We start from the raw sequence: 11,021 nt of genomic DNA, 5'->3' as shown, positions 1-11,021 counted from the left end.
CATGTAATCGTGTATTATTCTGACACTTTGAATGCAAATCCAATGAACGCGTGAGACCCTCAGTGTGCCATTACAACTGCCAAAATGCTGGACTGCTTGATGAGTGCCCGAGCCTGTTCTGTTTATCGCATGAGCGAGTGAATGAATGAAGAGGTGTGTATTAACAATAAAAAACAACAATGGGAAGTGTGTACTCTCATATTCTGGGGTGCTACAGTATTTGCCATTGAAAGTCATTAGGGACAAAGAGGGTTAATTTTATTTGTTATTTTTTTTCCCCTTTGAAGTTAAAGTGTTTGTCAGCGCATTGTTTAATAGTCGTCAGTTAACAAAGGTTACTAGGATAACATTAATTACACTGATGACATCAATAACTGATGTAGATATGCAAGAAACACAAAGAAGGGCATGTTTTCATATTTAATGACATTTGATAGTAAGTATAAGTAAGTATATATATATATATCTCCCCAATGTTAGTATAATATATAGTTATTTAGCGTATTGGTTATGATATGAACCTTCATGTAAGTTACAATCAAAGTGGATTATCACATATCAGTCTCACAGACATAAAATTGTATTCAACATTGACATATTTAATTGAGCCGTCTTGACCGTTTCAATAAACCGATGATTCATTTATTATAAATGACTTCATAACAACAGCAAAGTTGTGTCTTTTAATTGTGTAGTGTTATATAAACCATAGATAAGAGACTTTTTTTTTTCACTTTGCACACTTCTATTTTGTACAAAAAGGTAAAAACATTTTTTCCGTCCTCTCAAACTCTCTTACTGACATTCTTGTAGACAATGTCTTTCACAGTCATAACCTAAAAGATAAAACACACAGTGATTGCACTTACGCTGTGGTCACAACATCATGTAATAATATCTGTATCCGTGTATTGTGATGTCTCAAAAGTTTCCAATACTTTCTAATTCAGTGAACTTTCAATCATGTTAGTTATTTTACTGATCACAGACCATGTATAACAATTCTTAATCTCAATACTTCATCTTTATAGAAAATCATGTTGCTCATTCCTATAGCATTGACATTTTCTAATATGAGGAGCATTCTAGGGGGTAGCAAAAAAACATACACCCCCCTCCCAAATAAACAAAAAAACCCCTGAAATCCTGTAACACACAATGCTAGAACAACAGTGACCACAGGGCCAGTTTTGACACACGATAAGCTACACGAAGCAATAACTCAAAATCGTGTGAGATAAATTACTCATTTGTGTTGCATACAGCCACCTATGGGCAGCCGATATATTTAGTGCTATAAGTACAGTAAGCCACGTATCTGCTTGGAATCAACACCAATACCAGCAATTCTCAAAAGGTGTTGGCACTATACACATCTGAAACACAAGCTGCATCTTATTACAGCTGCTGGCAGCAGCAATCAGAGCAGAGGAACACCCACGGATCGCAGCCGGTATATACCCTTCACTCCCAGCCTAGCTATGCAGGAGCAATGCTTGAATAACACCGTAGCCTTGAGTACAGACTAGTTTTTTATAACTTGGTTTTGACTTCTGCTTTCCATCTACCATTCTACAGTTTCCACTCCTGCAAACATGGCTTTTTTCTCCTACTAGACTATTGTCTCCAATCCTTGACCATAAAATCTCCATCATGACCAGTTATGCTAAGGCTAGCTCTTTGGTCAAGAGAAGTATGTTTCGGCCCACTACCACTGCAAAGTGGCCTCCTTCTGGACGTGGCATAACTCATACTTGCCAACTTTGTGACTTTGTCCGCTGGGAGATCCTAGAGGACAGTTTATGTGACACATGACCTGTCCTGCACTTTGTCCTCTGGGGGATCCTAGAGGACAGGTCATGTGACAGGAGACGTGGTGACGTCTTTGCGTCACCATAGCTCAACCCCCACTATAAAATGCAGAAATTCACTGCATTGAATAGCGGGGGCTGGTGCTTAATGGTGCGATTCAGCCCTGCCCCGATATTTAATGCCGTGAATTTTTTAGGATCCGGAAGGCTTGCCTACTCTTCCGGGTGTCCAGGAGGGCTCCCTGAAATTCGGGAGAGTAGGCAAGTATGGTATAACTGCACTCCAAAGGTCCCCGGTCTTCTACTGAGACAGATTGCAGTACATCGTGAAACATATAGAAGGACACAGAGGAGAAGCCACGTGTTACATTTTTTAAAGGGTCACGTGACATTGACCTGTGGTCAAGTGTGACTATGGTAAAATTACTTGTGTAACTTTGCCCTTACATTTTGGCAGCGGGAAGGCAGGATAAAAATGAACATTATATTTTGCATTTTCTGTTAGTAAAGCTATTGTTTTTGTTAACCTTCCCCAATGATTTAATCTGTAGTAGAATCCTTACAGTGGTTAGAATATCTCCAGTAAGTTCTGTGACGGAGGTGACTGATTTAAGTTTCACAACCAGCTTTCCATCCACCAGATTAACTGTAGACTGGAAGAAACAAGACAATTAGTATAAGTTATTTAAATTAGATTTAGCTTACTTGATATATTTACAAGGTCCATTGGACTAGAGTATTCTTGGCCAAACATGACCCATTTCATACTGCAGATATGTCTGGTCCAGTATCCATTTACTTTCAATGTTGTGAAACAGTTTTCCTCTCTATTATAAACCATTGGTTCTCAAATCTGTTCTTGTGCCTCACCAGCAGTGTATTTTTTGAATGTACCAATAGGAATACAGGTGTATACATCAAATAATATAACTACTAGTTATTCTACCTTTACCAAACAGTAAAAAAATATATTTTATTGAAGTCTGCACCAACCTATTCACCTGCCCATCCTCTTTCCTTTATCCCTAATCTCCATTTTCATCTGACCTGGGCACAAACCATAGTTCAGTATCAAAGAAGTTTTTATGTCAGGTGAAATTGACTCTGATCCATGGTTACAAAGTTTACCTGGCCACAAATGTTAAGATCCAGCTATTCGTCCTGATTCCACGGAGCGCCATCATTGTTAATAAGACTTTATATTTCAATCAATCTTTGCCATCATTGGTGGTCAGCGTCGGACTGGGCCGCAGGTGGACCGGGAAATCCACCGGTAGGCCCTGATGGCAGATAGCTCCGCCCTCCTCCGTGGTGGGGCGGGGCTAAAAAAATGATTCTTGTGTCGGTGGGGGCCGGGAGCCAGGTGCCGCGCGGCGGGGTCAGCGTGGCAGTGGGTGGCTGGCCCCTCCTCAGGGACCAGTCACTTTCGCTAAACAGGAAACAGGAAGTAGCGTGCGTTCCACCGTGGAACGCACGTTACTTCCTGTTTTGCTTTTGATCGCACAGCAAGCATGTGAGATGCAGCAATAAGGTAAGTGTGAATGAAAGATGGCCCTGCTATTTGTGTGAGAGACAGGGGAGGGGGGCCTGCTATTTGTGTGAGTGACAGGGGAGGGGGGCCCTGCTATACTGTGTGAGAGACAGGGGAGGGGGGGCCTGCTATTTGTGTGAGTGACAGGGGAGGGGGGGCCTGCTATACTGTGTGAATGAAATGGGAGGGGGGGGCCACAATATGGTGTGAATGAAAGGAGTGTGGGCTGCTATAATGAGGGAATGTTTTTTTTAATATATAGTGTGATATGAGGGAAAGGAGTGGGGTTGCCTTAATAGTACATGGGTAGGAGATAGGCTATTAATTTAATGGTGGAGTTTAGGTGGGGGCTAATTATTTAATGGGAGCTATTTTATTTGTGGGGTGATGGTGGGGCAATTTAATTTATTTTGGTGGGCTATTTAATTTAAGAGTGGGGCCTATTAAATTAAGATGGGGTGACAGACCTTTAATTTAATCCTGGGGTGGTTTAGGTGCTATTGATTGAATGTGGGGCTGAGTTTGAGGAGCACGAGGTCTATTTATTAAATGTGAATATGAATTATTTAATGGCAGTGCCTGTTGTGGGAAATAGGTATATGTATTATATGTAAATGATATTCATTTATTGCTGGGGCTGTTTGGAGGGAGGGAAATAGGTTTATTTATTAAGTGAGAATACTCTATCTTTAATGTTGGGGCTGGAGGAAGGCCTAAGTATTAATTGTGGGTGCTATAGATTTTACGCCGGGGCTGGTTGGAATTTTCTAAATGTACCCATTTTTTTTTCAAAATAGGGCACCCAACATTCCGGGATCCAGACAAGTCGCAACTTAAGAAACCAGCAGCCACAGGTGGTGACAAGAACAGGTAGGACAGTCTGTCAAATGTTCTGATTCTAGTGGGACAATCCAGATTTTTGGTGACTGTTCTACCCAATTTAAGGGGGAGGTCAAGACTGTGTACTCTTTATATACACACTGCATTCTTTATATACTACACTATGATGCTAGCTGTCCTTCATGGGCTGACCACTCCCCCCTCTAGTGTCAGGCCACGCCTCTATGATGCTGGCCACACCCCCTCTGGTGGGCCCCTAGCTTTGCAGTCCCCCGGTGGGCCCTTCATGCCCCAGTCCGACACTGTTGGTGGTCCTTGGAGGGCAACACATACAGGGATTTCTAGACAACTTTTTCTAAATCACCCAAAGCTGTAAACAAAATTGCCATGTGAGTGTTCAGCTTTAGTCGTGCGACCGACGTGAGCTGAAAGACGTCTCCAGCATTGTGAGGGGGAAACACTGTTTCCCCTAGAATCTGTGTACATGAGTCTATGCACAGTGATAAGAGGATGGGTAAGCAAATAGGTCTGACTCCGTGAAGTTTATTAAAATAAATAATTTGTCATGCTAGCACCCCATTACCCCATGTACCCAGATAGACAACAAAGGTAATATTTGTACCCTGATTTTCTCAGCTGTCAGTGTTTCCAGTTCCGTCTCCACACCGATATCGAACTCATTGTGCATGACCTTGGTGCCTGTAGTGACTGTGATCACACAATGATCGCCGTTCTGAACAATCTCTGTCACACTCTTGATAAGTTTTCCCTTCTCGATTAAGTCATCTGCAAGGCCTGGTATTGGTAAACAAGAATCACATGGTGATCATCATCATCATCATCATCATCATCAACATCATCATCATCATCATCATTTATTTATATAGCACAACTAATTCCGCAGCGCAGTACAGATGATCTGCAAGTAAACAACAATGACATGGTTGATGTGTCACAAAACATTCCATACAGGTTCTATGTATGTACAAGTCTCGGAACTCAAAATGCAGTTAATTAGTCTCACAGAAAGGGATAGAAATTTTCCAACCAGAAACGTAAGCAGATTTTTCATACAAAGACTCAACATATCGTCCTATCAACTTGTACAATCCGAACCCTCATAAATCCCCTGTTGTAGAGGGTCTATTCTATATTTATAATTTGCAGATGACTAATTTATTGATCTCTATAGGAAATTTCAGCACATTGTGGGACATGTAATAATGTAATAATTATGACCTAAAGAAGTAAAGAAACGAGATTACATATAGCTGGATGTTTTTATAAAAGAATGAGATGGAGGGTTAGACATACACAATTACAGGGGGCCCAGTGCAACAAGGGATGTCCCCGAACTCTCATAGTCATTTTAAGTCATCAATTAGACTAGGGTTGTCATTGGCTATTGTCACAATGCTTTTACTGTTTAAACCCTGCGTGTCTCCCTGAGCCTCTGCAAAACTAGACACAGACCATTTTTTAGGGTGTTTCCAAAGACAGCTTTGTAGGTCCACGGATTCAGTGCTTAGTCTGATAGATGGTATTTAATGCTAGAGCAGATATTATGTTTGTATATATTAGTTTGTTTGAATATATATATCTTGGACAGAGCTTTTATGTTCATGTAAATGGAAAGAACGTGGGGAGGGGCATCTACAACACCGCATCTGAACAGGCCCACCTTGACTTCAGAGACAAGACGAACACTGATGTCTTTGGGGGATGGTGAGGCGATGTTACACCCCAGGTAATAGTATTTTTGTTTCTTAGCTTAGTGAACTCCACCCAAAAATAAGACCTATGGTTTGAGTACAGTTTATTCTTTAAGAGTAAGACCCATTGGGTATATTTTTCCAATTAAACCCCCGTCATATCTACAACCATTGGCTAGATACACTGTCTAGTAGCATGTATCTAGCATTACTTGAAATGAGAGAAAATCCATGAAGCTAACATCAGTGGATTTGAATTGTATTCATGCTGTAAAAATTAAAATCTGCTGATGTTGCCTCTATAATGTGGCATCATATTGTTCGTCCTTATATAATGCCTGTTTCCCAAATTAGAAAGATGGGAGGATTTCTGATTGTTTCGGGTAATATTACAGTAATATTCCAGAAACCCCCCCCCCCTCCGCTAAAAAGTGCCCTACAAGTGCCCTACTTGTAGGTGCTGTATTGTATACTGTATACTGTATGCTGTATTGTATACAGCACCGCCGCGGACGCTTCTTTGACAGCGCCGCGGCTGCTGTATACTACAGTGTAGCCGAAACGGCGCTGCCGCGCATGCGCGGCAGGTCTCTAGATTTTTTTTTTTTCCGGGGGCAGAGGAAACCCACCCTGACAAATCCTCCGTGCGCCCCTGTATTAAATACACTCTACTAGAAATTGTATCTAGCCAATGAATGGAGGGGTTTAACTGGAAAAAAAAGATCCAGTGGGTCTTTGACATTTAAATATCAAAAGTATAGGTGAGGATACTGTAAATGTAAACTATACTGCAGAGCTCCATGGTGGCTTTGAAGATATTTGAGCTCACGATGAACTGGAATTATTGGAAACAAGCACAAGCACTGTAAGAAAATATGTTTTATACAGTGTACATAGTCTTAATGAATTAAAATAAAAATAAACATGCAGAGTATTCAGTGTATTGCAGTATGTAGGTGCGAATGAAGCAATTGACTGGACCTGTGGACTCCTAGAGCTAGGTGCACAGCAAACAACTTCTGTAGCTTGGCAAATGTAGAATGTGACAGATTTAGAGTTTAGAGTTGTGAGGGGCGTGTCCTAGCTCAACTCTAAATTGCAGTGTAAAAATATAGCTCCTCAGCCCTTGCGTGCTACATGCAAAAGCAGCCAGTGTATTCCCTAATAATTAGATGCATTGGCGCCCCCTGCAGTGCAACATGGTTTGTCCAGGAGCAAAGTTGCTTTGCTCCTACCTGTAAATGAGGCAGAGTGTGTCTATGTTCCCGTGGTTGGGAATGTCCACTAGGACAGGTACTGATGTTCCCAAATATAGTTTTCTGGTACAGACCTGTGAAATATGCTGGGGCTATGTGGACAGAGGAGAAAAATCATGATAAGGAAAGTTATATAGTGCCGTCTGTCTGTCTGTTTAATTTACAAACAAAATATAGGTAACATAATTCCCATAGATTCATCAGTCACATGGGTCCTGATTCATTAAAGCACAAAAAACAAATGTATTGTCCGTCTTTTTAAAAAACGCACGTCCGCATTCAACTAGAAGAAACGTCTCTTGTTGAATACGGGTAGGTACGCTCTGCTTATACGGCACTTGCCGCATGCAGACAGACACAACACCCTGCGGGATATGTACAATGCATATGTGTAATATAAAGTACACAGGAAAAAATAAATTCAGTGATTGTCACCTGTTAATAATATAGAGCCTGATTCATTAAGGAAAGTTAAGCAAAAAATTGAGTAAATTTTCTTACTTATAATTTCTGGACAAAACCACTTTACAATGCAAAGGGGTGCAAATGAGTTTATTATTTTGCACATAAGGAAAATACTGGCTGTTTTGTCATGTAGCACACAAATACTTGATAGTTTATTTGTACACTGAAATTTAAAGTTGATCTAGAACATGTCCTACCCGAAATATAAATCTGCCATCACATTTTAAATTTACCTCCCCCTCCAATGCAACATGGTTTTGTCTTACTCGCTTTTGCTTAACTTTCCTTAATGAATCATGCCCATTGTCATTAGTGAAAAAACATAAATAATAAAAGTCTTTTTTTTATATTTTTTTTTTATGAAAGGCATTTATCAGGAAGTTACTAAAGACTGCTGAACATAAAGTGCATTTTTACAGTTGCTCCTGATTGCAAACACATGTTCTAGCATGCATAGGTGACTGTCATCGCTATCAGTCGGCCCTTACACCTGACCTGTAGCTGGTGCAAGTGATACGATAGAAACAAGTGTACCTTAGAGCAGCCTAAAGCTTGAATCGGACACTGCTATGTGCACTTAAGCTTGGCCCGCCCTTATTGTACATTGACTACCTACATACGTCCATCCCCCTCCCCTTACAACCCATGAAATCTTAAACTGTCTTAAGGGTCCTTTTGACTTGAAGACGAATCGCATACTTAGTGTCCAAATCTTGCAGTTTAAATTTCTTAATGGGTTTTTTACATGTACTACCATAAAACACATAATAATATAACTCGGATGTAAATATCACTCACCAATGGCTTTCATGAAAGGCTCAAAATTTTCTTGGTATTGCTGCTCATAGATTCCAGCGAAAGACATGTTGGAGACTGATCTTCAGCTGCACAGAGAGACGGAGAGAGACAGAGAGAGACGTATTAACTCATCAGCCTGTGCCAGGTATTAAATGGCTTCATTTATCTTCTGGATCAGAGATAAGGTGATGTCACTGCTTTATAGCCTGGCTCAAACATTAATGTCTGCCTCCCAGTGACGTTTAGATTCCCAATCTATTCTTAGATATGTGACATGGTAATAGTCTTACACAGGGCTTGATTAAGGGTTCAGGCCGCCCTTGGGTAATACACTCGTACCCCCCCCCCCCCTCACCGTCCGCTCCAGGCTAATAATTGTTAGGCAAAAATTTTTTTGTCTTTAATCTAAAATCCCACTTCCTTCACCCTCCACCAATGTTTACATTTGTGTATTTTGAAACAGCTCCACTTGGCTCTTTAAATGGGTCACATTGACCTTTGTCACTTATTTCATTTAATGAAAAAGTGAACTGTAAGTGGATGGAGGTGTGAGTGAACGCTATTGAGGGGGAATGTCACTCCTGCACCTGTCGCCGTCTCCTACTCGCTTATCCTCAAACGCCCACCAGAGGATGACGCTTTGTCTTCAGTCTCTACCATGGGAATACGTCAAGATTATTAACCTTACTACATTTTACTTTCATGTTGTCTTTTTACTTTGGAGTAACAACTATTATCTTATATTTTAAAATGAATTTCAGTTTATGCCTCTCCCTGTCACAATTTTGCTCCCCCAAAAATTCTTGCTCCCTAGGCTGCAGCCTAGACAGCCTGTTGGATAATCAGGCCCAAGTCTTAAAGGAGTTTTCCATCTTCAGATGACTTTCATGTATTTGCTTGTACATGATATTTTGCAGCGAAAATGTTTGATTTATACTTGCACTGTAAACATTCAGGGGTGTCAAGAGAGGTGGGCGTACAAAGTACCCTGGTCTCCCTATGGGGCCCCTCTGTAAGGAAGATGGGGCCCAACTCCATCTCTGTCCATTAACGGCCACATCTGAGCCTGTGCATGGGGGTAAGTGACTATGCAGAACAATACTTTCCTATTGGCCCACACAATCACACCAACAATTAGGGCTGAGAAATGTACACTTGACTACAGAGCACATCTCAGCATTTTGTCTTTGCAGCAACCAGAGCTCAGAAGTAACACACTATTATACACACTTCAACCCTTGGACCACGAAAACCATCCAACACTATTAGACAGTTTGGCAAGGCCAATGTATTGACATCAATTGATTGATCAATAAATGTTGTTTCCAACTACAGAGGACTCTCTGACACTACCGTCTCCCTGGGGCTCCAATCAGACTCTGCAAGGCATCTTTCAACCATTAAGAGAGATAAGCTTGTAGCAATGATCATCAATCAGGATCTCTCTGCTTCTGCGCAAATCAAGTTAAAAAATTGTCTGCAGAGCCACACTTGTGCTTCTGTTTCCTTTTCCCACTGATAAGGTGGCCAAAAGATTTTCCTACTAAACTGGCCATTGTTGATCCAATGTTGAACCTCAGCCTAATGCTGGTTCTGTGAAAATCTGTTTAGGTTATAATAATTGCTTATCAGTCTTGGTATGAGCTATTATTCCTGCCCCACGTGGGTTTTCAGTATCTTGCTTCCTAGACCCTAATTGAGGTCTGGTGAAGCTAAAGATACCTCTCTGACAAATCAGAGGAGGTCACCAGAGACACTAGGTATTGTGGCACCATCCACAACATTGGAGGTCTGTTTTAAATACTAGCTACCAGATTGTAGGAATGATTTGTATACTAGCCACCAGACTGTATACTTTCTTTATACACTAACCAGCAGACTAACAGTCTGCTTTATATTGGCCAACAGGTTAGAGCTATATTATAGTCCAATTACCAGATTAAAAATATGCTTTAAAAACTAGCTAACAGATTGTAGGTTTTCTTAATAGTTATAAGATTAGATGTCTGTTTTGCACCAAATTGGGATCTGCTTTGAATGCTAGTCAAAAGACTAAGGATTTGATGGATATGCTATAGACACTGTATTAAAGTTTGTTTTGTAAACTATTCACCAGAATGGGATTTGCTTTGTATACTAGTCACAAGGATGGACTGTATTGTAATTACATGAAATAGAGGTAGAGGAAACAAGCTCCCTGCTCAAGTTGTAGGAGGCGCCAAGATTTTTGATCTTAGTCTTGCATGCAACTGTATTAATCATACACTGTATTAAAATCACTCAATTGGACTGGCCTCCTATAAATGAAACCAACTTGTCTTCTGAAATACCATGTGCTGCTTTGAAAATTTTGATGATCTGATTGGCTGCAGATTGATCTATCCTTACTCACAAGTAATGAACACCCCAAAAATTGTTTGTTTGGTTTAAATAGAAGGAAAGGAAAAAAATAATGGCTTTTCTTCTATATATGTTCCTTTATTATTTCTGGTCAGTTGTAAAGTGTGTTTCCATTGTCAGAGCACCTATTGTCTTTTTTTTCCAAAAAATAAGACAGCCAAAATGAAGTGGGCGGGGCAAGAATATCCTGTAGCCAATCACATTATTA

General features: G+C 40.6%; 1 protein-coding gene across 1 annotated transcript; it reads right to left on the bottom strand.

Moving 5' to 3' along the window:
• Positions 1 to 407: 407 nt before the first annotated feature.
• LOC142104078 (fatty acid-binding protein, liver-like) lies at positions 408 to 8,571 on the bottom strand. The gene is made up of 4 exons (XM_075188540.1): positions 8,414 to 8,571; positions 4,805 to 4,977; positions 2,375 to 2,464; positions 408 to 836 (listed from the first exon to the last, which is right to left on the bottom strand). Exons 1-4 carry the CDS (start codon positions 8,478 to 8,480, stop codon positions 786 to 788), a joined length of 381 nt encoding a protein of 126 aa, XP_075044641.1. The 5' UTR covers positions 8,481 to 8,571; the 3' UTR covers positions 408 to 785.
• Between the last annotated feature and the right edge of the window lie 2,450 nt (positions 8,572 to 11,021).

This window comes from Mixophyes fleayi, chromosome 1 (genome assembly GCF_038048845.1).
Source record: "Mixophyes fleayi isolate aMixFle1 chromosome 1, aMixFle1.hap1, whole genome shotgun sequence".
In the NCBI taxonomy this organism is placed as follows: domain Eukaryota; kingdom Metazoa; phylum Chordata; class Amphibia; order Anura; family Limnodynastidae; genus Mixophyes; species Mixophyes fleayi.
This window is presented reverse-complemented; position numbering and strand designations above follow the sequence as displayed.